The 27,754-nt window shown below is 36.1% G+C and overlaps 1 protein-coding gene across 1 annotated transcript in view; it reads left to right on the top strand.

The window, feature by feature from the left end:
- Positions 1-27,754, top strand: part of SLCO6A1 (solute carrier organic anion transporter family member 6A1) — a 113,289-nt gene that overhangs the window by 76,131 nt on the left and 9,404 nt on the right. The window contains exons 10-12 of the mRNA XM_005889812.3: positions 4,908-5,061; positions 12,788-12,975; positions 27,162-27,226. Coding sequence (XP_005889874.3) covers positions 4,908-5,061; positions 12,788-12,975; positions 27,162-27,226 — 407 coding nt within the window. The remainder of the gene's footprint in view (positions 1-4,907; positions 5,062-12,787; positions 12,976-27,161; positions 27,227-27,754) is intronic.

Here is a 27,754-nt window from a genome sequence, read left to right as displayed (position 1 = left end):
TGAGATGAGAAGCCTGCACATTGCAGTGAAGAGTAACCCACACTCACCGCAACTTCACAGCAATGAAGATCCAGCACAGCCAAAAACAAATACAATTTTAAAAATTAAAAGGAAAAGAAAACGATTCCATTTTAAATGCATTACAAGAACAGAACACCTAGAAGTATATCTAGGAAGGTAAAGAACTTGTACTCAGAAGACTATAATGGACAATGATGAATGAAATAGAAGATGATACACAGAGGGAAAGATAGACCATGTTAACGTGAGTCTCAGTGGACTCCGGGAGTTGGTGATGGACAGGGAGGCCTGGCGTGCTGCGATTCATGGGGTCACAAAGAGTCGGACACGACTGAGTGACTGAACTGAACTGAACTGAATGGGTGAAATAATTAATATTGTTAAAATGACCATACTACGCAATGAGAACTTCAGATTCAGTGCAATCCCTAAAAATATCAATGACATTTTTCAGAGAACTAGAACAACTAATGCTAAAATTTGTAAGGAAACAAAAGACCCTAAGCAGCCAAAATAATCTCATGAAAGAAGAAATCATGCTCCCTTGATTTCAAACTATACTACAGAGCTACAGTCATCAAAACGTATAGCACAGGCAAAAACCAGACACATAAATCAGTGGAAATAAAAGCAATCTTATATGGACAATTAAGCTCCAACAATGAAGGTATATACAACGGGGAAAAGACAGCTTCTTCAACAAACGGTGTTGGGAAAACTGGGCAGCTACATGCAAAAGAATCAAACTGGTCTACTCTCTCATACCATAAACAAAAATAAGTTCAAGATGGATTAAAGACTTAAATGTAAGGCCTGAGATCACAAAAGTACTGGAAGAAAACAGGCAGTACACTCTTTGACTTCAGTCTTAGTGATAGTTTTGGATGTCTCCTCAGGCAAAGAAAACAAATAAAAAAATAAACAAATGGGACTACATCAAACTAAAAATCTTTTGTTCAGTAAAAGAAAGCACCAGCAAAAGGTAAAAGGCTGTCTACTGAATGGGAGAAGGTATTTGCAAAGGATATATCTGATAAGGGATTTATATCCAATATATACAAAGCATACGTACAAGTTTAGTTTCTACTCCTGGGTATTTAGGTGAAGAGAAGAAAAGCACTAATTAGAAAAGATATATGCACCTCAGTAATTATGACAGCATTATTTACAATAGCCAAGGTATAGAAACAACCCAAGTGCCTATGAATAGATGAATGTATAAAAAAAGATGCAACACACATGCAGTGGAATATTAGTCATAAATAATGATGAAATCTTGCCATTTGTAACAACAAAGATGGAAATAGAGGGTATTTAAATATAAGTTAAATATGTTCAAAGGCAAATATTGTATGATTTCACTTATGTGTGGAATCTATTTAAAAATGAATGAACAAACATCACACAACAGAAACAAAGTGGTATAGATACAGAGAGCAAACAACTGCTTGCCAGAGAGAAGGGAGTTGAGGGCAGGAATTAAATAGGTGAGGGAGTTAGGAGGTACAAACTTGTAGTTGCAAAATAAGTGAGTCACGGATATGAAATGTGCAGTGTGGGCATTATAGTCAGTAACTGTGTAATATCTGTGTGTGCTGATGTGTTGTAACTAGACTTAGTGTGATGGAAAGTTTGAAATGCATAGGAAACCACATCACCATGCTGTGTAATAGGAACTAACAGTGTCGTAGGCCAATTATGCTTCAAAAACCAACCAACCACTCAACTAATAACTCAGAAAAATATATCACATTTGTTACTAAGGCAGGGTTTTAAGCAGAAACTGAAGGAAGGCAGTGGAAATGTACAAACTACCACTTATATATAAGTACTAGGGATGTAATAGACACTGCTGCTGCTGAGTCACTTCAGTCGTGTCCGACTCTCTGCGACCCCATAGACGGCAGCCCACCAGGCTCCGCCGTCCCTGGGATTCTCCAGGCAAGAACACTGGAGTGGGTTGCCATTTCCTTCTCCAATGCATGAAAGTGAAAAGTGAAAGTGAAGTCGCTCAGTCGTGTCCGACTCTTAGCGACCCCATGGATTGCAGCCCACCAGGCTCCTCCATCTATGGGATTTTCCAGGCAAGAGTACTGGAGTGGGGTACAGCTACATGTTATAGATGAAAGTTGTTAGAGTAAATTCTAAGAGTTCTCATTACAAGGACATTTTTTTTTCTTTATTTAATTTTATATTGATGATGGATGCTCACTAAACTTATTGTGGTAATCATTTCATGGCATATGTAAGTCTAATAATTGTGCTATGCACCTTAAGTTTATAAAGTGTAAATTATATCTCAATAAAACTAGAAAAGCTTAAAAAATAACGTTAACAATACTATTAAGCAAGAAAAAATTCTGTAGAAGAAAAGATCAGTATTCAAAAATCTTTGGTATTTTATACACTACCTACAAACAATTTGAAATTGATATTAAACAACAATACCATTAGCAATAGTATCAAGAAAAAGAAGATTTTAAAGATAAATATGATAGAAGATGTAAAAACTCTATACAATGATTACTGTAAAACATGCTGAGAGAAATTAAAGACCTAAATTTTATTTATTTATTTATTTATTTTCTTTTGGGCTTCCTGTTTTTAATCTTTTAAGAGTTCCTTGTATATGTTAGATATTCATTTAAAAAAATAAGTTTTAGATAGAACAAATAATGTTTAGTTTGTCATCTGTTTGTCAACTTTGATCATGATGTGCTTCAGTGAATACAATTTCTTAATTTGATGTAGTTAACTTAATTAGCTTTGGCCTTATGATTTCTTCTTGTACTTTTCTTTAGAAGCCCTTTCTTGCCTCGTATGTCAGAAAGACATTAATCCACAATATTTACCATTAGCTTATAACCTTTTGCCTTGAGGTCTTTAATTTTTTGGAGCTCTCTGTATTAGATATACAATAAATATTGCATCACAATTTAATGACAAAGGAAGGACATGTTGTTTAAAAGAAGATGCTGGAAAGACTGATTCACTACAGGGAGAAAAATAAAACTGAATTCCCTACTTTCTAACGTGTACAGAGAGCTCCAAGACCTAAATTTTAAAATGAAGAGATATTCAATGTTGGTGGATTAAAAGACTCAATATCTTTAAGATGTTAATCTTCAGATGTTAATACAAAAATTAATGTGGGTATTCAATGTACCCACAACCAAAATCCTAGTGAGCTTCCTTCTTTAGATATTGGAAAGATGATATTTAAATTCATATAGTTATGCAAAGGACCTAGAAGAACCACAAACAAACAATTCTAAAGAACAAAGATGGAGGACTAACACTATTTAATTTCAAGACTTATTATAAGGCCACAATAATCAAGAAAGTAGTATTGGTGTAATATAGACAAGTAAGTCAGTGGAACAGAATAAAGTCCAAAAGTACACAAATACATATATAGATAATTGATTTATGATAGAGTGCATATGCAGTTTATGGAACACTTAGATATCTATATTTAAACAAATAAACTTTGATCTGTATATTATACAATGCTAATAATTTAAAATGGATTGTAAATGTAAAATATACAGTTCCAGGGATATGAGAAAAAATTTACGTGAACTTGTGTTCAGCAAAGATTTCTTAGATATGACACCAGATATGTGATCCGCAAAGAAATATATTGATAAATTGGAGTTAATTAAAATAAAAAACACATGCTCTTTGAAAGAGTCCATTAAAGTAATGCAGAGACAGACCATAGACTATGAGAAGATATTTGAAAATCATATGTTTAACAAAGAACTTGATTTCTTGCTAATATTAACAACTCTCAATGCTTAATAAGAAAGCCACAAAAATGGGGAGAAGATTTGAACAGATATTTAACCAAATAATAAATATAGATGGAAAATAAGTGCATGGAAAGATGTCTAGCATCAGTCATTAGGGAAACTCATATTCAGTTCAGCTCCATTACTCATTTGTGTCTGACTCTTTGCGACCCCATAGACTGCAGCACAGCAGGCCTCCCTGTCCATCACAAACTCCCTGGGTTCACCCAAACCCATGTCCATTGAGTCAGTGATGCCATCAAACCATCTCATCCTCTGTTGTCCCCTTCTCCTCCTGCCTTCAATCTTTCCCAGCATCAGGGTCTTTTCAATTGAATCAGTTCTTCGCATCAGGTGCCCAAAGTAGAGTTTCAGCTTCAGCATCAGTCCTTACAGTGAATATTCAGAACTGATTTTCTTTAGAGTGGACTGGTTGGATCTCCCGGCAGTCCAAGGGACTCTCAAACTATATCTTTGTTAGAATGTCTAAAATGAAAAAGACTCTTCCAAGTGTTGGCAAGAAATATAGGAAACAGTTGAAATCTTATACACTCTTTCTGAGATTATGAAATAACACAATCACTTTGGAAAACTAATTAACAGTTTCTTAAAAAGTTAAATGAACACCTACCATATGATACAAAAATTCTAGTCCTTGATGTTACTCAAGAGACATGGAAACATATGACCATACAAAGACCATGTAAAGACCAACTTCATGAAAGAAGTCAGACAAAAAGAGGGCACATACTGTATGATTCCATTTCATAAAATGCTTTGAAATTGAAAGTAATGAATAGTGTCAGAAAGTAGATCAGCAGATGCCATGGGGTGGAGGAACTATTAATACAAAGGAGCATGAGGGAACCGTTGCGGGTGATGGTCGTGTTCTTTAACATGATTGCAGTGATGATTTCACAAGTGTATGCAAATTCTATACCTTGTATATGTACAGTTTATTGTATATAAGTTATTCCTAAATCTGTTAAAATTAAGAATCATATTTTATTGGTCTCATTGATATCTCGATGTGTGTGTTAATATGTATAATACACTAGTATTATAATTACATTCAATCTCTTTTTTTTACAGAATAGGGCAGTTGGGAAACCTGACAGCTCCTTGCAATTCCCATTGTAAATGCTCGTCTGCATTTTATTCTGCTACATGTGGAAGAAATGATATTGGATATTTTTCTCCTTGCTTTGCAGGTTGTACACAGTCTAAAACATTAAAGGCTAGCAAGGTTATTATCTTCTATTATGCTTCTCTCTCTCCATCTTATAGATGTTTACATTTTACTCTTGCTCTCTATAAAATCCTTTTTTTCTCCTTATTTTCCCTTTTCTTAAATTTTTCTTAAATTGTGGATTTATTGGTCACAATTCATAGGACTTATGGAGAACCGTAAGTGAAGTGAAAGTGTTAGTTACTCAATGGAGTCCGACTCTGTGACACCATGGACTGTAGCCTGCCAGGCTCCTCTGTCCATAGGATTCTCCAGACAAGAATACTCAAGATTCCCTTCTTCTGGGGATCTTCCCAGCCCAGAGATGGGACCCGGGTCTCCTGTATTGTAGGCAGATTCTTTACCATCTGAGTCACCAGGGAAGCCCAGGAATGACTTTGGGATCCATCATTTTATTCAATGGTTCTCGCTCCTCTCTCTCTGGCTAGTCTTTGTGAGGGGAAGAGAAAAACAAAGAGCATTTTTCCTCACATATGGACGTTATACCATCTTCCCAAGTGGGCAATAAAGTACTTTATTAGTACTTTATTTATTCATATCTACACCACAATATTCTTTTTTGCTGTCACAAACAGATAATTTTATTACAAGATAATAACATACCTGACCAACTTTAGTTCCTCATTGTTGTATTTTTTCTGGCCTATGATTTAACAATGTATCTTCAGTTTTTATTGAATATTTATATTGAAAAGATTATATACCCTTAAAAATTTTTTTTTTTTTTAAATGTTTAAAATGATTCTTTAATTTTTTAAAATTTAAGATGGTTATTTATAAATATTATATTTTCTAAAAACTGTTACATATTTTAAATGATTTATATATTTTAAAATATATTTAAAATATTTTAAACCATTCAAAATAGGTTACTATAGAAAAAACTTTAAATGTAGTAGAAAAGCATAATGAACTCCTATATGTTACCCATCTTCAACAATTTATTAACTTATGGAAAATCTTATTTTAAATAAATGATTTTTTAAGTGTTCATATTGTAACCACAGTATAAAGCAGAACTGTTTGACTTTGGTGTTTTGATTCCATGGGATATTCAAGAGCCAAGAAGTCCACTCACTGAAATGCTCTAACCCCTCTTTCTTTTTCTGGGGAATCCCTTTTAGGGATTTGTTTCTATTTCATAAAAATCTTTATATTTAATTTGTCTAAGGAATAATTAATTCTTAAGGAATAATGAAGTAATTCATAAAATAGTGACTCAAACTGTGTGATAACATTTTTTTTTATATCAGTGGTATTGACATATATACACTATCATCTGTAAAATAGATAGCTGGTGGGAAGCTGCCACATGATACAGGGAGCCCAGGCTGGTGCTCTGTGATAATATTTGATCCTGAATAAAAATTAAAAGAATGAAATATTTTTGACCAAAAATTGCTGCTACTGCTGCTGCTGCTGCTGCTGCTGCTGCTGCTTAGTTGCTTCAGTCGTGTCCGACTCTGTGCAACCTCATAGACGGAAGCCCACCAGGCTCCCCCGTCCCTGGGATTCTCCAGGCAAGAACACTGGAGTGGGTTGCCATTTCCTTCTCCAATGCATGAAAGTGAAAACTCAAAGTGAAGTCGCTCAGTCGTGTCCGACTCTTAGCGACCCCATGGACTGCAGCCTACCAGGCTCCTCCATGCATGGGATTTTCCAGGCAAAAGTACTGGAGTGGGGTGCCATTGCCTTCTCCATGACCAAAAATTAGATTTTACAAATTACCCAAGACAATTAGCTTTGAAACGCAATAAAGTCTCTGAAGGAAAACTGACCATAGCAAATGTTATGATTAGTACCATTTGATACAGATGAAGCCAATTAATGGATAAAACATACATTAACTTCAAGGGGAAAGAACTGATACCAATAAACATAATTTTAACAAAATGAAAATTAAATAAGAGAAATATTTAAAAAACTTTAAACATATATAAAAAACTATTGTGTCTAAATTGTGTTAGTAGAATTCCTTCTGGAAATTTTTTTTTCAATGAAAATATGTCAACTTTGAAATAATTCTGATTAAATGTTCATATTCAAAGTATGATCAGGGTCAAATGTGTTAGAATTGAGTGCTCTTCAGTTAGATTTATGCAAAAATTTACAAGAGGAGTGGTAGGAAACACTACACCTCTGAAGATTTCTAATTTTCTGTAGAGAATCACAGCTTTACCAAAACTGAAAACAGATATCTGCTATTCATGTTGATAATATTCCAAGTGTTTTGTCTCTTTGAGACCCACATGTATTGCTATTTTCCATGCTATCAAAGACCTTCAACTATCCTTACATAGATATGAAAGAAATCTCTAGCTTTTCTTCATGATCTTTTCACTGGAACTAGTTCTTTTCAGCCGGAGAAGGCACTGGTGACCCACTCCAGTACTCTTGCCTGGAAACTCCCATGGACGGAGGAGCCTGGTAGGCTGCAGTCTATGGGGTTGCTAAGAGTCGGACACGACTAAGCGACTTCACTTTGAGTTTTCACTTTCATGCATTGGAGAAGGAAATGGCAACCCACTCCAGTGTTCTTGCCTGGAGAATCCCAGGGACGGGGGAGCCTGGTGGGCTGCCGTCTGTGGGGTCGCACAGAGTCGAACGCGACTGACGTGACTTAGCAGCTTAGCAGCAGTTCTTTTCAGCAGCTGATATGGCTTTCATCATAAAACAGCAGTTTCAGGGGCTTCTTCTAGAGACTGCTCTCATTCAACAGGAGCCTCATTCTAATTATTTATAGAGAAGGGAAGTCAGTATTGTCCAAAGTGTTAAGGATTACAAGAAGCCAGGCTTAGGGTCTCTTCCAGTTGAAACACCCCTAGAATATTTTAATTTCATTTACTGATTTGCCTCCTTTGTGTTATTTTTGTCATATATATTTTATTTCCCCATATACTTTTAAGGACACATATCCTTTTTGTTGGGCTTCCCTGGTGGCTCAGCTGGTGAAGAAGTCACCTGCAATGCAGGAAACCCCACATCAAAGGGTTGGGAAAATCCCCTGGAGAAGGGATAGGCGACCCACTCCAGTATCCTTGGGTGACATATTCAGTATTCTTGCAGACATATGTAATTTTGATAAATTATGTAAATTATGGGCTTCCCTGGTGACTCAGATGGTTAAGAATCTGCCTGCAATGCACGAGACCTGGGTTGGATCCCTGGGTTGGGAAGAGCCCCTGGAGCAGGAAATGGCCACCCCCCGCCATAGACAGAGGAGCCTGGCGGGCTACAGTCCATGGGGTCACAAAGAGTCAGACACAGCACACACCATACCCTTTTTGTTGCTGTTTTGTACAGTCAATTTGCCCACTTCCTTGCATTTTCATGTTTTCATATGAGGTTATTTTCTTTCTTCCTGAAGAACTATATTTTACCTTTCATTTCTGAAAAGAAAAACTGTTTTCATTTGGTATGGAATCCTATATTGGCAATGATCTGTCCCCACATCCTGCCCCGCCCCTACATTTGGAAGATGCCATTATGTCGTCTTTATGTCTCTGGCTGCTTAGCTGCTTTTAAAATTTTCTCTTTATTTTTGATTTTCAAGAATTTTACTTTGATGTGCTTGGATGCGGTTTTCATTATAATTATTTTGCTAGAGTTTCACAGAATGTCTTTAGTTTTTGGATTTATAGTCTATCAGTTGGAAAATTCTTGGTAATTGTTTCTCCCTCATTTTTTCCTCTTTTATTGGAGGGGGAAGCACTGTATATTAGCTTAATATCGCTGTGTAACACATTATTACAGCCTTAGTGTCTTTAAATAATACTCATTTATTAGCTGACAGGATCAGAAATCCAGATATGGCATCACTCAGTCCTCTGCTCAGAGTCTCACAGATTGAAATCAGGGTATTGGCTGAAATATATTCCTTTCTGGAGGCTCTGGGGGGAAAAACCTACTTCCGAGCTCATTCAGATTATGGGCCAAATTTAGTTCCTTTGGACTGTAAAAAATGAAGCCTCCTTTTACTTGTTAGCTGTCTGCTAAGGGCCGATTTTAGGTCTCAGAGGCCACCCCCCTTCTTTGCTACATGACTCCTTCCATCTTCAAAGCCAGCAAAGGAATCTCACTTATGACACATGCTCTGAATCTCTGAGTTCGGGAAAGGCCCAGTTGCTTATATACACTATCTGATTGGGTGAGGTTTACCACCTCTTAGCAATGCCATGTAACATAAACTTAGTAAGAGGATTAAAATTCACCAGTTTCCATCAACCTAGTAATTATGCAGGTTTATAAAATAGAGGGGTGGGATTCATAGGTGCCATTTTAGAATTCTGCCTAACACTAGACTACAAATAGACTTTTCTACTGCGTCCCATCCTTTTTTTTTTTGCTTTTTTTTTTTTCTATTTTCCATCTCCTTTTATCTGTTTAGATATTTTCTATTGGCCTGTCTTCCAGTTGCTATTTCTGTTTTCTGCAATGTCTGCTGTGCTGTCAAACCCATTAACTGAGGTGGTAAGTTTACTCATTGTATTTTTCAGTTCTAACACTGTGTTTTTGCAGAATCCAAACCCCTGGAGAAACTGTACATTCCTTAAGATATTTTATCTATTTACATTCTATTTTCTGGAAAATATTAATTATAACTGTTTTAAAGTTCTTGTTTTCAGGTCTACTATTTGTAGTAGCCTACTTATGTTTGTTCTTCTAGTTTTAAGCCGATTATTCTTATCATTTTGCATACTTTGTAATGATATATGAAATCCTAAACATTATATATAAAAATATGTCAACATAATTATACCATCATCTATTTCTCTATTTTGGCTTCATGCATTTTCAGACTCTCTCACTGTGTGCATAACATTAATAATTGTCACAGCTTCTTGATGATTTGTTTCTTTTATCTTTACAAAATGTTCCTTTCCAACTCTGATAATACTTTTTTTCTTGAAGTATGTTTTGTGTATTAAATAGTCACTGTAGATTTTCTTGCTGTTTTCATGGTGCATCTTATTTCTATCATTTTATTTTCCAACAGTTTAAAGTGTCTCCCATAGCCCATGGATAATATGCTTTTGCTTTATTCCACATTTCTGTTAATGTCTGTCTTTCAATTGGCATTTTCAGACAACTGACAATTATTGTAATTATTGATATTGTAGAGTTAGATCTGTCTTCCTCTTTTATTATTTGGATTGAATATTTTTTAATGTTTCATTTTTAATTTAACTTTTGCCGTTTTGGTTATATCTCTTTGGTTATAACTCCACAGAGCCTAATATCTTGTAATTCTATCATCTGTTCACTAAACTTTCTTCATATTTTCACTTTTCCTGTTGGTCAGCTTAGGTTCCATGGCCTGCAATTGTTTGTTACACTAGATCTCTACTTTGCACCTTCTCTACCCTACTCATTGTTCCAGAAGACTGGACTATAGGATGAGAGTTCCTTTGCCCTCTAGCTTCTGACTGGACTATATGCTAGTAAGAAGTCCTAGTAGAAAATCAGAAAGATGGGGTAGGAGAAAGTAAAGCCATTGTGTTTATTTTCTTGGTTCCCTCTCTGTGCCTTGGACTGACCGCCCTTTCCTGCAAATCTTAGTTTCTTTCAGGGAGGCCTTCTCCATATGACTTTCTCCTTCTGGTAAGCATTCCTACCCTAGGGCCCTTCAAATCTACTTTTAAAATACATGCTGTATCTGATTATCTTCATCATTTTCTTTGATACCTGGGCCCCAGTCACCACTGACTTGCATCTTATTTCAATAGCCTTTTAACTTTTCTCTGCTTTCACAGTTCAGTAATATCAATATAGCTGCTAAAGTAGTCTTTTTAAATATATCGCTTATACATATACCCCTCTAATGGTTTCATATTGCTAAGAATATAAACCAAAGTTCTAAACTGCTCTTGCAATTACCTACCAATTTCTGTATAAATCCTTTCCTCATTACTCTGATCTTGTTTTCTCTTAGTTTTCTTTATGTCCACTCTGATTCAACCAAATTTTCCACCTTGTTTTCTTTGAACTTGTCAAGCAAGCTCAAGTCCCAAGGCTTTTTAATTTCTATTTTGTTTTTCCTACCTGGAATATACTTCTTTCAGATAGCCACAATGGCTCACTTCTTTACCTTCTTCAAACCTCTGCTTAAATATCACTGTATCTTTGTGGCATTACCTGACTGTGCAAAACTCATCCTTATCATCTCTCTGATTTTTCCTTCCTTTATTTTTTTTCTCCGTAGTATTCATCACCGTGTGCTCCATTAAAGGTTCTTTTTATATAAAAAAATCACTTATATTATGCAAGTAAATTTTCTACATGAGGGCAGGGATTTCTGTTGTATGTTTACTCTGTTTTAATAATACCTAAAATGATGTTTGGTACAAGGGCATTATAAAAAAAATATGACAGAAAGAATGATTTACTCTTTGGATATTTCTATTTTTGTTTAACATATCCAGCAACCACTTAGCAGCTTCCCTAAACAACTGATATGACTTTTGTACCATCATCTTCTGAATCATTGAGGTTCAAGTCATCTTTATTTCCCCAGGGAAGCCTGGTGTGCTGCAGTACATACAGTCACAAAAAGCTGGACATGACTTAGCGACTGAACAACAAAATTATTTAATTTAGAATCTTCTCAATATATTAGCAAATTGCTTACTAGTTTTTGTATCTCCAGCTCTGTTTAGCTCTTCTTAGAAAATGTCACCTATTCATCTTTCTTGAATTACCAGTACTAAAATAACAACCTGAAGGTTTTATTGGTTCTCATTAGGGACTACATTATGACTTACATTGACTTTAGGCACTTTTGTCTTTGTAAACCTCTTCTTTCACTTAAAACAAAAGAAAGAGAGAGAGAATTTGATTTAATGTTCAACTGCAATGGTGTAAAGACAAATATGATCCAGGCTTGATACATTATAATATATTCCTTTATTATGACATTTATTTTTTCTCTGATTTTAAAAGACAGTAAAATTAAAACCTCTATTTTGGTCCTGAAAGTATTGTGGGCCCTAGGCACACTTTGCCTCCTCTGCCTAATAGATAACAGCCCTGTCATCATCACATACAGAGTAAAGTCTTATCTTTTCAGCACAGTTCTAAAACTGTCCGTAATTGAGTAATTCTCCATATTTCAAATCCCATCTAAAATTCCATTTTGTTCATTATATTTTTCTTATTCATTCTCAACCCATATCTCTCTCAGTTATTGTATAATTAAATATAAATATTTTTAGTGAAATTTCTTAAATTAATGGAATATTTCCTAAGTAACTATAATTGTATATTCTCATGTACACAATTCTTTGTTAGGTAAAATGCCTTGATATTTATCGTTAGTCCTGAATTTATAAATTAACAACATACGATATAATGTAAGCATATTTACTAATTGGGCTTTCCTGGTGGCTCAGCAGTAAAGAATCTGTCTGCAATGCAGGAGATGCGGGTTCAATCCCTGGGTCAGGAAGATCCCCTGGAGGAGGAAATGGCAACCCACTCCAGTATTCTTGCCTGGGAAATCCTATGGACAGAAGAGCCTGGCAGGCTACAGACCATGGGGTCACAAAAGAGTTGGACATAACTTAGTGACTAAAACAACAAATATCAGCAACACGGCAAAAAATATTTACTAATAAAACTGCCTAGTCTCCCTACAGTTAATGATTTAATTTTTATTTTATGACTATAAGAGCTTTTACCTTATGATTGTATTTCTAAAGATTGTTTCCTATCTTCATTTTTATAGACATACTACAATTGTTCTTGCATTAAAGAAGGATTAACAACCTCAGATGATCAAGGTGATTTTATTGATGCTACAAAAGGGACATGTGATCCAAAGTGTTATAAATTACCTTTGTTCATTGCTTTTATCTTTGCTACAATTGTATTTTCTGCTTTTGCTGGTGTACCAAGCATCCTGACCATCCTTCGGTGTGTATATGTTATTCATAATCATTATTCATTTAATACATGTGAAAGACAATTTTAGGAAGCTTTTAGAATATTGCAGTAAATAATTTAAGCTTTTTTTTCAAGGTAGCAACTGCTCAAGGGGAAAATTGTTATATTTTCAAAATTCTTGTATGTGCTTAACCCTCTAATTTATTTGCAGAAGGTATGTAGAAAACAGATTTAGTTTAATTTAAAACTAAACATTAATTTTACGCACCTGGAAATTTCATAGATATAGGAAAAATCTTAATTTTAACACATTATTTCAATGTTCATTCATTGGTTATAGATGTTTATTGCCTACTTACTTCTATATTAGCCAGTTTGACTATGAGAAAACACCAGTGTCATCAATAAGGGAACATAAAATAGCTTCTAGAATTTTGGAATTTTAATATATAAGTTGATTATTATTCTAAAATAAACAAACATTGGTTATTCATTTGTTCCTCCTGAATATATGAAGTATATTTGATATTTTTATCATAGTAACAGAATAATTGGTCATTATTTTCAAATTATTTTTTTCAAAAGGCTAGCATAAATCCTTAGGTCGTGAGAAGCAATTTGTTGTCTGCTAGAAAAATAGACTAGAAAACATGAATAAATATATGCCAGTGAAAGATCTAATTGGGCATATATGGTCTCTGTCTTTGGTGCACTTGCAGCTTAGATGGGTGACAAAACTTGAACATATCTGTAAAATGAGATGGGCTTTTCGTTTATTCACCTGTATCTGGGACTGAAACTACAAAGACCTTGTATGGACCTGTCTTTATGTTGCTTAGAGTTTAATAGGAGGAGAAAAACACATAAAAAGGAGTGCAGTGAGCACTTAGAATGCCTTGATTAAAGCTTGTACAAGGTGACCTGGGAACAAAGGAGAAAAAATGGTCATTTTTATCTAGGATGATTTGAAAATGCTTAAGACAATGTGGCACTTGAACTGAGTCATAAAGATAAGTGATCTCTCATAATGCAAGCAAACGGGGGACAGTTCTCAACAGGAAAAATGAGTAGGGAATGTAGAGGCAAAAGTGTGTGAACTATATTGGCAAGGAGTTAGTTGCAAGAGTACCATGATTGTGAATTGGACAGGGAGATTTGAGCTTGATAAGGGCCTGGTCGTGGAAGGCTTTCTCTGCCATGTTAACATGAATGATGTTATTCTGTGTACACCAGAAAGCCATTAAAGAGAGCAGACTTCAGAAGTAAAAGTTATCAAATATGTGTTTTAGATAGATTACTTTGAAGATAGTCTGGGTGCTGGAGCTGATGGTGGAAAACTGGAAACAAAGAAAATAACTTAGGAAACCATTTTAGAATTTATCTCTACTGAAAGAGAGAAAGAATAGATGATAATTGAGAAATATTTAGCTTGGATAAAAGGGCAAGGTTATTAATTTGATGTTCCTGGTATAAAATGTGGGAAAATGTAGTACTACATTACTGCTAGTAAAGTAACGCTCAAAATTCTCCAAGCCAGGCTTCAGCAATAAGTGAACTGTGAACTTCCAGATGTTCAAGCTGGATTTAGAAAAGGCAGAAGAACCAGAGATCAAATTGTCAATATCTGCTGGATCATGGAAAAAGCAAGAGAGTTCCAGAAAAATATCTATTTCTGCTTTTATTGACTATGCCAAAGCCTTTGGCTATGTGGATCACAATAAACTGTGGAAAATTCTAAAAGAGATGGGAATACCAGACCATCTGACCTGCATCTTGAGAAACCTATATGCAGGTCAAGAAGCAACAGTTAGAACTGGACATGGAACAACAGACTGGTTCCAAATAGGAAAAGGATATATTATTGTCAAGGCTCTATATTGTCACCCTGCTTATTTAACTTATATGCAGAGTACATCATGAGGAACGCTGGGTTGGAGAAAGCACAAGCTGAAATCAAAATTGCCGGGAGAAATATCAATAACCTCAGATATGCAGATGACACCACCCTTATGGCAGAAAGTGAAGAGGAACTAAAAAGCCTCTTGATGAAAGTGAAAGAGGAGAGTGAAAAAGTTGGCTTAAAGCTCAACATTCAGAAAACGAAGATCATGGCATCTGGTCTCATCACTTCATGGGAAATAGATGGGGAAACAATGTCAGACTTTATTTTTTTGGGCTCCAAAATCACTGCAGATGGTGACTGCAGCCATGAAATTAAAAGACACTTACTCCTTGGAAGGAAAGTTGTGACCAACCTAGATTGCATATTGAAAAGCAGAGACATTACTTCGTCAACAAAGGTTCGTCTAGTCAAGGCTATGGTTTTTCCAGTGGTCATGTATGGATGTGAGAGTTGGGCTGTGAAGAAGGCTGATCACCAAAGAATTGATGCTTTTGAAATGCGGTGTTGGAGAAGACTCTTGAGAGTCCCCTGGACTGCAAGGAGATCCAACAAGTCCATTCTAGAGGAGATCAGCCTTGGGTGTTCTTTGGAAGGAATGATGCTGAAGCTGAAACTCCAGTACTTTGGCCACCTCATGCAAAGAGTTGACTCATTGGAAAAGACTCTGATGCTGGGAGGGATTGGGGGCAGGAGGAAAAGGGGACGACAGAGGATGAGATGGCTGGATGGCATCACCGACTCGATGGACGTGAGTTTGAGTGAACTCCGGGAGTTGGGAGTTCACTGGACCGGGAGGCCTGGCGTGCTGCAATACATGGGGTTGCAAAGAGTCGGACACGACTGAGCAACTAAACTGAACTGAACTGATGTCCAGATATCTAGTCTGGGAACTAAATGAATGATAATCCATTAACTGAGATAAGAAATTCAAGAAGAGAAAGCTCAGATTGAAGATAATGATTAAAGTATTGATCATGCCTCATTTAAAGTTCATGTGAAACTTCTGAATAAATATTCTCAGCAGTGAGATGAGAAAGATGATTGTAATTTTCTAGAAGTCTGGTTCTGAATCTTCTCACTTCTCCTGATAACTATACAAAGCAATAAGAAGAATAAAACACATAAGTATGCACACACAAACACACATGAGCACACTTACAATGTTGTTTTAGTACAGTTACGAGACAAAAAAAAGAGTTGTAATTGCATATAAATATTACCAATATTGAAGTAGAACAAGGAACCAGATTGTAGATTCACAAAGATATCACAAATGTTATCACAAAAAGATACAGCAAATGTTGAGAGAGTCTCGGAATTGACAGATCTCAATATCTCCAGCATATATTACTGTTTCTTGGAAGGTGAGAGGTCCACCTTAAGATGAAAGTTCTGGGAGTAAGACCTAGGTAGATAAGTCAGAGCAGATTATTTTTGGAAAGAATGGGAGAAAAGCTTTGCAAATGCCTGGGAGGTCCAGACAGCAGATCTCAAAAAGTGCCAGCAAAATGTACCTTCTATAAATGAATACATAACCTTGGAAAGCAAGAAATATGAAGAGATCTCAGAAGCTCAGAGCTGGCAACAGAAGTTCTTTGCAAGCAGGCCAGGTGTGCAGGAGTTGAGACGGTGTAACCGCACATAGGGATTATATTAAAACCCCTCCTCTACATAAACAGAGAAGATCTCTTCAGTTTTGAAGCTTGGAAACCTGTTGCATGTTCCATTCCCATAACTTTCTGCCTCTAGTTTAAGAAAATGCATCTTATTCAAATATGGTTAAGTAAAAATGGATAAAAAAGGAAGAATTCCTTTCTCTATACCAAATAATTATAGTAAAATAAATTAAAATTATTAAGCATTACTTTGCTATAGACAGTGAAAATGCTCGAGAACAATGTTACCATGAATCCAATAAAAATATAAGCATAACTATATGTTAACTGAATGAAGAGTTCCAGAGAATAGCAAGGAGAGATAAGAAAGCCTTCTCAAGTGAATAGTGCAGAGAAATATAAGAAAACAATTGAATGGGAAAAACTAGAGATCTCTTCAAGAAAATTGGAAATACCAAGGGAACATTTCATGCAAAGATGGGCACAATAAAGGACAGAAATAATATGGACCTATTAGAAGCAAAAGATATTAAGAAGAGGTGGCAAGAATACATAGAAGAACAGTAAAAACAAAAAAAAAAAGGTCTTAATGACCCAAATAACCACGATGGTGTGGTCACTCACCCAGAGCCAGACATCCTGGAGTGTGAAGTCAAGTGGGCCTTAGGAAGCATCACTGCAAACAAAGCTAGTGGAGGTGATGGAATTGCAGCTATTTTAAATCTTAAAAGATGATGCTGTAGAAGTTCTGCACTCAATATATCAACAAATTTGGAAAACTGAGCAGTGGTCACAGGACTGGAAAAGATCAGTTTTCATTCCAATCCCAAAAGAAAGGCAATGCCAAATAATATTCCAACTATGATACAGTTGTGCTCATTTCACATGGAACACGGTAATTCTCAAAATCCTTCAAGCTAGACTTCAATAGTACATGAACCAAGAACTTCCAGACATACAAGCTGGATTTAGAAAAGGCAGAGGATGCCCGAGCTGACTCATTGGAAAAGACCCTGATGCTGGGAAAGATTGAAGGCAGGAGGAGAAGGGGACAACAGACGATGAGATGGTTGGATGGCATCACTGACTCAGTGGGCATGAGTTTGAGCAAGCTCTGGGAGACAATAAAGGACAGGGAGGCCTGGCATGCTGCAGTCCATGGGGTCGCAGAGTCGAACACGAGTAAGCTACTGAACAAGAACAAAAATGTGGCATAGAAGGGGGAGAATGGAGAATATAAAGTAAGAGTCAGAAATGTATTAGTGAGAAGAGACAAATATAGAAGAAAGGAAAAGGAGATCCAGTGTACACATACAACTAACAAAAATTGGAGAAGTGAACAGGGTCAAGATCAAAAGAAGGAAAACTTGATGGCTGCCTAATAGATGGGGAGACAAGAGATATTATTATTTCATTTTCTCACCCTTATGTTCACTTAGTCTTAGTTCTAGTATTAATTAATTAATTAAGTATACCAGTTAATGTAAGTGGTTAAATCTATGTCAATCTAAGTAGTATAACATAAGAAGTTTAACGTACTTGATGCTAGTCACCAGACATTTTATCAAAGTTTATCCAGTTATATCTTGGTTGGTTATAATTTGCCTTGCTGTCAGTTCTTAAGGAGTATCTAATATCTCAACATTGAGATATACTGTGGTAAAATTATTGGATTTAAAAATGAAGAAAAAGTCCTTTTGTCATCTAAAAAAAGAGAGAACTCAAAAATGTTTTCAGTCAAATTTCTCATCGGTAGCATTCATCTCCTGAAAACTAGCCAAACAAAAATCCTCAAGGAAAGAAAACATTAGCTCATTATTTCATCATCAAAAAACTATCCTACAGTTATAAACAGTTTGTATATGGATATGTGCAGAAAATATTGATATTATTTTTACAGACATTCTATTGAAGCATAATACATTTTCAGAAGACTGTGCTAAATTACCAGTATAGATTGATAGATTTTTACAAAGTGAAGACATCTATGTAACCAGAGTCCAGCTCAAGAAACAGATAATTCAACTATTTCAAAAACTTTGCCTCCACCTCCTTTCTTATCTAAATCCTTAATCCCTTAGATTACCACTCGCTTGACTTCCGCAATGAATAGGTTAATTTGTCCTGTTTTTGAACTTTATGCAGAAACAGGAGGATACAGCACATAATTATTTGTGTCTGCATTTTGTTACTCAATGACGTGCTTATGAGTCATTCATATAGCTGCATATAGCAGAAATTCAGTTTTATTGCTGTATTGCAGTGCTATCCAATCAGATTTTTTTAAATGATGGAAATGTTCTGTATCTCCGATGTTCACTATAGCCTCTGGCCACATGTGCTATTGTGCATTTGAAATGCGGTCAGTGTGAGTGAAGCACTGAACTCTAATTGTATTTAGTTTTAACTGACTTAAATTTAAGTAGGCACACGTGGGTAATAGTTATCATATTGTATAGTATGGTTTTATAGGGAGAAGGCAATGGCGACCCACTCCAGTACTCTTGCCTGGAAAATCCCATGGACGGAGGAGCCTGGTGGGCTGCGGTCCATGGGGTCGCTGAGTCGGGCACGACTGAGCGATTTCACTTTCATTTTTCACTTTCATGCATTGGAGAAGGAAATGGCAACCCACTCCAGTATTCTTGCCTGGAGAATCCCAGGGACAGAGGAGCCTAGTGGGCTGCTGTCTACGGGGTTGCACAGAGTCAGACACAACTGAAGTGACTTAGCAGCATAGTAGTCCATTGTGTGAATATACTACAATTTATTCTTTCTATAGTTAATGTTGTTCCCACTTTAGGCTAATATGATTACTATTTCCATGAACATGCTTTTACTTGTCTTTTGGAAAAAATGAATACATTTCTGTTGAGTCCATGTATAAACAGAATTTATGAATCATAGTATGTTAAGCATTTTAATAAATTTTTTAAGTATTTGCATAAGTGCATAAGTTCTTCTAGCAGTCTACTGTTGTGTAACTGTTGATATTTCATTGTAATCTTAATTTCCTTATTCATAGGACTAATATTATTGAACATATTTTCTTTTATTCATTAGCCATTCAGTTCAGTTCAGTCACTCAGTCATGTCTGACTCTGCGACCCCATGAACTGCAGCACACCAGGCCTCCCTGTCCATCACCAACTTCCGGAGTCCACCCAAACCCATGTTCATCAATTTGGTGATGCCATCCAGCCATCTCATCCTCTGTCGTCCCCTTCTCCTCCTGCCCCCAATCCCTCCCAGCATCAGGGTCTTTTCCAATGAGTCAGCTCTTCGCATGAGGTGGCCAAAGTACTGGAGTTTCAGCTTTAGCATCATTCCTTCCAAAGAAATCCCAGGGCTGATCTCCTTTAGGATGGACTGGTTGGACCTCCTTGCAGTCCAAGGGACTCTCAAGAGTCTTCTCCAACACCACAGTTCAAAAGCATCAATTCTTTGGTGCATTCCTAGCTAACTGTTTTTCATGCAGTCGCTAAGAGTCCGACACGACTGAGCGACTTCACTTTCACTTTTCACTTTCACGCATTGGAGAAGGAAATGGCAACCCACTCCAGTATTCTTGCCTGGAGAATTCCAGGGACGGCGGAGCCTGGTGGGCTGCCGTCTATGGGCTCGCACAGAGTCAGACATGACTGAAGCGACTTAGCAGCAGCAGTATAATATAATATACTTGTTTATTACTGATTTGAAGGACATACAATTTATTCTTGTGCTTTTATCTTGTATCCTGTGACTGCCTTCATGTTAATTTCTAATAGTTAGTTGGTAGATTACTTCCAATTTTGTATACAATGTAGAAAAAAATTCACCACAGTAGAACTGCGAAGAAATAAAGGCTTTATTTGTGGTCTGAGAATTCCAGTTCTGAAGACATTGGTTTGAGCAAGAGTTGAAATGTGTTCCAAGAAAGAGATAAAATGCAGGTGTTTGTAAAGGCAAAACCCACAAGGCTGCAAAGTTGCTTCAGAAGAATTATGTTCCCTGCTGGCAAGCTGAAGCTATTTTTATCTTTACATGATTGATTGCTAAAGGCTATCACTAGAGGGAGATAAAAGTTCATTACTGTGACAGGTTGCAGGTTTTTTTGTAGTTCCCTTGGAAAGTGAAAGTCGTTCAGTCCTGTCTGACTTTTTGTGACCCCGTGGATTATACAGTCCATGGAATTCTCCAGGCCAGAATACTGGAGTGGGTAGCCTTTCCCTTCTCCAAGGGATCTTCCCAACCAAGGGATCAACCCAGGTCTCCTGCATTGCAAGTGGATACTTTACCAGCTGAGCCACAAGGGTAGCCCCAAGAATACTGGAGTGGGTTGCCATTTCCTCCTCCAGGGGATTTTCCTGACCTAGGGATCGAACCTACGTCTTTTATGTTTCCTTCAGTCAGGCAGATTCTTTACCACTGTACCACCTGGGAAGCCCCATTTTCAAGAATAAGGTTGCCTTTTTTTTTGAAGTTTGCCTTAGAATTTTCCTTCTTATCAATGTGCTTGTTAGGTTTGGGCATCATTATTAATCTGGTTTTATTATTATGTATTTTAATTAAATCTTTAGAAGAAATTATTTGTGATATGCCTGGGCCTAGAATTTGTGAGAATATTTTAAATTAAAATTTGAATGTGTGTGTATGTGGCTAATAAATCATTCTTCTTTTATCTTTATAATTTCTATCATTTTGCTTCTGCATTTTTAGTATTTTTATTTTATTCACCTATGTCTTCTGTGTGTTGGTATATATGCCTTTTCTACCCAAGTATAAATTTAGCTGCATCCCAGAAGTCTTGATATATATATTTTTTCTCATACTTTCAAGTATGCCTTTCAATGCTGTCTTTCCCTGAGTCTTTCATATTATCTTCACTCTGTGAATGTCTGTGTCCAGACTCTCTCTTCTTATAAGAATGTCAGTTCTATTGGATTAGGGCCTATCCAACTGACCTCATTTTAACTTAATTATCTCTGTAAAACCCTGTCTCTAATTTGACGACATTCTAAAGTACTGGCGGAAAGGGCAATGGCACCCCACTCCAGTACTCTTGCCTAGAAAATCCCATGGACGGAGGAGCCTGGTGGGCTGCAGTCCATGGGGTTGCTACAAGTCGGACATGACTAAGCGACTTCACTTTCACTTTTCACTTTCATGCATTGGAGAAGGAAATGGCAACCCCCTCCAGTGTTCTTGCCTGGAGAATCCCAGGGATGGGGAAGCCCGGTGGGCTGCCATCTATGGGGTCGCACAGAGTTGGACATGACTGAAGTGACTTAGCAGCAGCAGCAGCAGCAGCAGCTAAAGTACTGGAGGTAGAATTTCAGCATATAAATTTTGAAGGGAAGTCAGTCCAGAGCAGCAACAAACCATCCCAAATTTGATCACTTAACAACATTTTTCCTCATATTTCATGGTTCTGTGAGTTGACTGGACTCAACAGAATAGTTCTTGCTTGAGGTTTCTCTTGAGCTTGTGGTCAGATGACACATAACATTTGAGTTGTCTGATAGCATGACTGGGCTAGATTTCCCAGATGGCTGATAATTTAGGCTGAATTTTGCTAGGAGCATAGGTGGGGCTGTTGCCAAGTGGCTTTGCTATGTAACTTAAATGTCTGCTAACAAAGTGCAAGAATTCCAAAAGGGAACATCCCAAGTTTTAGTGTTCTAAGAGACACAGGCATAAGCTACAAGTATAAACTGCAAGGCTTCATTTGATCCAGGTTGAAAGTCCAAGAATGCTGTTCTTCTGCATTCTGTTTGTCCAAAAAGTCATGTTTCAAAAGGAGGGTGATTAGATTCCACTTCCTGAGATCAGGAGTAATGTGCATGTCTTAGGGGAAAAAAGAATCAATGATAGCCATCTCAGGTAATTATCTACCACAGTATCTTTCACTGGTTTTGGAAAATACTTAACTATTATCTATTCACATACTGCTTCTGTTCCATTCTTAGTCTGCTTACCTTTTGGATATCAGTTACACAAATTGTAAACCTTTCACTATATCCGTGTATCTTCTCACTGTTACTTTCAGTTTCATTTGTTTTTATGCTCTGCACTTCAGCCTAAGTTTTTTGACTGATCTCCAATGTATTAATCATATTTCCACCTGCTTTTTCAGTTATGTACCCTAGGTTACTAATTCTAGCTGTCTCTGTATCTTATTAGCTTTTAAATTCACGCATGAGTTCACTATAATTAGTGTACTTTTATGTTATAGAATTATTTCTTTTTAATAGACTAGTTCTCTGATAATATTCCCTACCTTGTCATTTGTTTCCTTGGACTTATTAGTCCCATAAATTTAAAATATCTATCAGGTATCTAGTATCTGAATATTCTGTAGGATTATTAAATTTCAACTTTTCTCTTGACTCTGTCTCTTAAAACACCTGTATTTATTTTTAATCGTATGTGAGATTTTGTGCACCAAAAAATAATAGAGACTCTGAATGTTAATAACTCCAAAAATATCTTATAATAGCTTTATTAATAAAGGTAGATAGGAACAGTTCCCTGTAAACCAAGCAAAAACTTAGCTGATTTGACGATAGGTTTAAGTCTTTTAAGTAGTAGTATCAGTCGCTCAGTCATGTATGACTCTTTGTGACCCCATGGACTGTAGCCCACGGGGCTCCTCTGTCCAGGGATTCTCCAGGCAAGAATACTGGAGTGTGTTGCCATTTCCTTGTCCATGTAAGTTTTTTAAAGACCTTATCAATTCTAAGATTGATACTAGGGTATAGTCTTTCAGGAGGATTTAATTGAAAGAAAGGTATGTTAAATATAAGATCCTTCACTTTTGATGAGATTTGAACTCCAGTACTTATCTACCCCACCACAATAGAACTTCTAAAAGCAATATTACCAGTTCTTTTTTACACTGTATTAGAAATAATAGCCAGTACATTTTAGCTAAGTGTTTAGTAAGGTAACAGAATATAAAAAAATAACAGATACATTGAACTACACACACACACAAACACACGAATTCAGTTTAAAAATTTAACATTTATAAACTGAAAAATGAAAATAAATTAAGGTCTATTGTTTTGTTAACAGCAATGAGCCAATGTCAGTTTCCTAGTTTTAATATTATAGTTACAGTTATATAAGATTTCACCATTTACTGATGCTGGGTGAGGGTACACAGGATGTTTTGTACTATTAATATTTTTACAACCACCTGTGAGTTTCAAGATAAATAAGAATTTCAAAATAAAGCAAAACACACTTGAATGTCACAAAAACTGACTTGAACAATTTGAAAGGTTATATCCCCTATTATTGCATAGGAAGACCTAGCACCACCAATATATCAATTCTCCTTAAGTTAATGTGTAATTTTAGTGTGATAATGAAAATACCAATAGAATTATTGAAGTGTAAAACCTGATTTTAAAGTTTTTTTGGAAAAATAATAAGCAAGAGTGATTTGGGAATCTGAAACAAAGAGGCACGAATAACAGAGGCTTATCCTCATAAGCTAAAATGCACCATAAAGCCTCAACACTGAAGCAGTATAGTGTTGATTTATGAATAGAATGACATTAAGCTTAGAAATAGATCTCAACCCATGTAGGAATTTAATACAACAAAAGTAAAATTCTAATTAAGTGCGTAAAGGAAGTAGATGAGAGCCGGGGTATAAACAAGTATGTCTCTCTAGTATGTGCTTTTTTATAGCTTTCCAAAGCATATAATCATAATACAAATTCAACAAAATTTATTTTTTAAAAATATAATAATAGAGTCAAATACCTAAATTGTGACGTCATTATCAAGTGATAATTCATGTCATGGAAGTGATGTAGGATGAAATACTTTGCAGCAGGCCAGTGCTCTTTCAGAAGATCACTGGAAAAGCTGAGATAATATATTAAAGCACAAGGTGGCAGAGGACTAGAGGGATTACAATTCCAGAGAGAGCAGGGCTTTTAGAGATGTAATAGGGATCTAAAACCGACCCTACAGTTCTTGATGAGGGGTAGCATTTCCCTGGTGGCTCAGCAGTAAAGAATGTGCCTGCTAATGCAGGAGACGCAGGTTTGATCTCTAGGTCAGGAAGATCCCTTGGAGAAGGAAATGGCAACCCACTCCAGTATTCTTGCCTGGAGAATCCTGTGGAAAGGGGAGCCTGGTGTGCTACAGTTCAAGGGGTTGCAAAAGTGTCGGACATAACTTGGCGACAAAACAATAACAAAGAAAGACAATGTTCCTTTTCCTCTGGACTAATTTGACCTGTCTGAAGCTGTGAGGCTTAAGTCTAAACAGAGAAGTATGATTTTTCAGTTCTCTCTCCATCAAGGCGCTCATGAAGAAAAATTAGTTCTTCATGTCTTTCCCTTCCATTCCTCATTATTTTAGCATGTCTTGGTATTCTTCTCACTTGTGATAGGTACCATGGATTTAAGCTAGAAGGTGGATGAGCACTTTCAGGGAAAACGGTGAATTGAAAGAGGAATAGAAATGACCAGGTCCCTGCTTCTCTGATGGACTTTGGAGGGTTGTAAGGCCGGGAAAAAAAAAAAAAAAAGTAGTTTCACTTGTAAGTGTTTAATTATAACATTAAAATATACTGCAAAGAAAATGTAGAAGAATGCCAGGAGAAAATTATGCGACAATCTTAATTAGTCTGGAGATTCAGAGAGGGTATCCTTAAAGAAATCACATTTTAACGAAGTCCTCAAGGTGAGGGATGAGAATTTCACACAGTGGGAACAATATATGCAAGACTCTGAGCTGAGTGCAAGAAACAGCTTTGTAAGAGTGTTGTGTGATAGAATGTAAGCAAAGAGGATGACAAAGGCAAAAGTTGTGAGGTGGCGTGCAGTGAGACTGATGAGCCATTGAAGGATCCTAGGGGGGCAATGAAATAATCAAAATTTTACCTTAAAAAAATCACTATGGCTCTATGTAGAGAGTGGGCTGAAAGAATTAAAAATGATTTGGGGGAGATAAGTAAGGAAACTGTTTCATTTTCTTCATGCAAAAAAAAAAATACATGCTTGGAGTAGGTTAGTGGAATTAGAGATTAAGAAAATCAGAGATGGGGAAAAAGTTATTTTTAAAAATCACAGTATTTTATTATTGATTTGATGAAAGTGGGAAAGGATACTCTTTTTAAAGCATGCCTCATTCTAGATTTTGGGCTTGAAAGCTGCATGGATGATGATTCTACTTCTTGTGATAGGGGGCATGAGGGGGATGCAACTTTTGTGTAAGATAGGAACTGAAGTCTAGAACTTAAGAAAATATGGGCTGAAAATATAAATTTAGAAGTTATCAGAGATATTGGAAACTGCCTGTTCCATTTTGAAAGAGTACTAATACATGTTTTGTTTATTCCATGAAATTCTTAAACCATCTTATCACAGCCTTACCCCTTAGATAAAATACCAAAAAAATTCACTTTACTTCCTTTATATGTCTTTAATGAATCTACTCATAATAACAGTTGAATTATTTTTTATTTAAAAACATTTTTAAATCCTTTAAAAATTGGTAAATTTGGTTTCATATTCCCAGTAGTAAACTTTTGAGAGAAGAGTATGTAATTTTATCAGGTTGATACAGGTGGAGTTATTTTTTACAAAAGAGTCGTAAAATACTGTCCAAATGCTGAATTTTAATACACTGAGTCATTTCTAGGTGACAATCTTGGTCATATTTGTTTATTATTCAAGTTCCAGAACAAGGAAATAAAGGATATGCATAGGATTTGTTTAAATATCCATTTAAATGTAGCTTTGATTTTTTTACTTTTGAAAATGTTCAAAGATTGATTACTTTTATTTTAGTTTAGTTTATTTTCCTAACTACTAATATGTGACATTATGCATTATGATTTCTTTTTAAAACAAATACTTAGTTTGACCCATACAAAGTACAGAGATCTTCATTCTTTATATATATTTTTAGAAAGTTATTTTTTCATTTATTTCAACTTTTGAATAGTGAGGGTAAAATTTAGATTTCCAACAGAAAAGAGATGGCACTCTCCAGTTAGAACAAGTAAGGTTGAATAAAGTGGCTATTTAAAATGTGGGCAGGGTATAAGGCAACCCAAAGTATACAGCTTCAGGTCTCTTACCATCCCACACCCAAGGGGAACACGAGTGGGAAGAGGAGAGACCTGCAGCGGGGACTGCTTTGCCTAGAGACCCAGTCAACGTGGGAAACTCTTCAGGGAGGAAACCTGGGGCTGAAGACCTTGACGTCACTTTCCTTTCTCACTCTGGAGCACAGCGTTGGCAGAACCCAATCAGTAGCCAGAGGCAAGAGAACCTGCTGATGAAGTCCATTCAAGTCAGATTCCCAAGGCAGAGAGCAAGGGAGAGAAAGGTAGAGGATGAATCTCATGGGTCCAAAAGGAAGACATCTGAGACAACTGCCCCGCAGAATGAAAAATGAGGAGTAGGAAAGGTAGTGCTACACTTTTTCCAGCAAAGACTGGAGCAGAGAGTTTGGGCCATAAATGCTTCCTCGTTGAGAAGTGTAAGAAGTTTTAAAGTTGGTTGGCAAAATATGGGGAAATGGGAAGAGCTGTAATTAATTCAACCAGACTGAATTCTGTCAACTGGCTAAAGATTCTTAGTCTAATGGATGCACAGGGGGAAAAAAAATTACCCCTGAACCTAGTAAGCATTCTCTACAGCTAATTATAATGCTGTTTTGATGATATCATTGCTATTTGCTTGCAGGATTGTGTCTGACAAACAGCGTCCTCTGGCCATGGGTATGACCTTTGTGATTTTGAGAATATGTGGTATGGATTTTTGGCAATCTATTATTGAATTGAATTGAATTGTTTCTCTTTTGATTTATATGTGTCAACATGTATATATAGAATTTCAAACAAATAATAATGATAATAAGGATAAACTGACAAAACAAGTGAATGGGGAGATGCTTTACAGAATTTAGGAGACAGTATAAAAAGATAATACTTAATGTAAATCCATCTTGTCATATAAAATGTATATTAATTTTTTACTCAACTAGAAGAAAATCTTTTTGATCAGAAATATATTCTTCAAGCTTATACAAATGGTTTGGTAAGCTGAAACAAAGCACATATAACCACAGAAACTATATTTTACATTCTTGCGTGTTTGAGAAATCATTAACCTAGATTAGTGCTTTAAATTTTTTTCATTACCAAAGATACTGTATCTGATGTTTTAAAAGATTTACATACAAAGAACAAATTTATTTTTGTGATGGTGATGCACTCTGTACTTCAGGCTTTTTTAAAGTGCAAAAACTAGCTTTCAAGTCCACATGAAGACTATAT

Source organism: Bos mutus, chromosome 7 (genome assembly GCF_027580195.1).
Source record: "Bos mutus isolate GX-2022 chromosome 7, NWIPB_WYAK_1.1, whole genome shotgun sequence".
Lineage (NCBI taxonomy): Eukaryota > Metazoa > Chordata > Mammalia > Artiodactyla > Bovidae > Bos > Bos mutus.
This window is presented reverse-complemented; position numbering and strand designations above follow the sequence as displayed.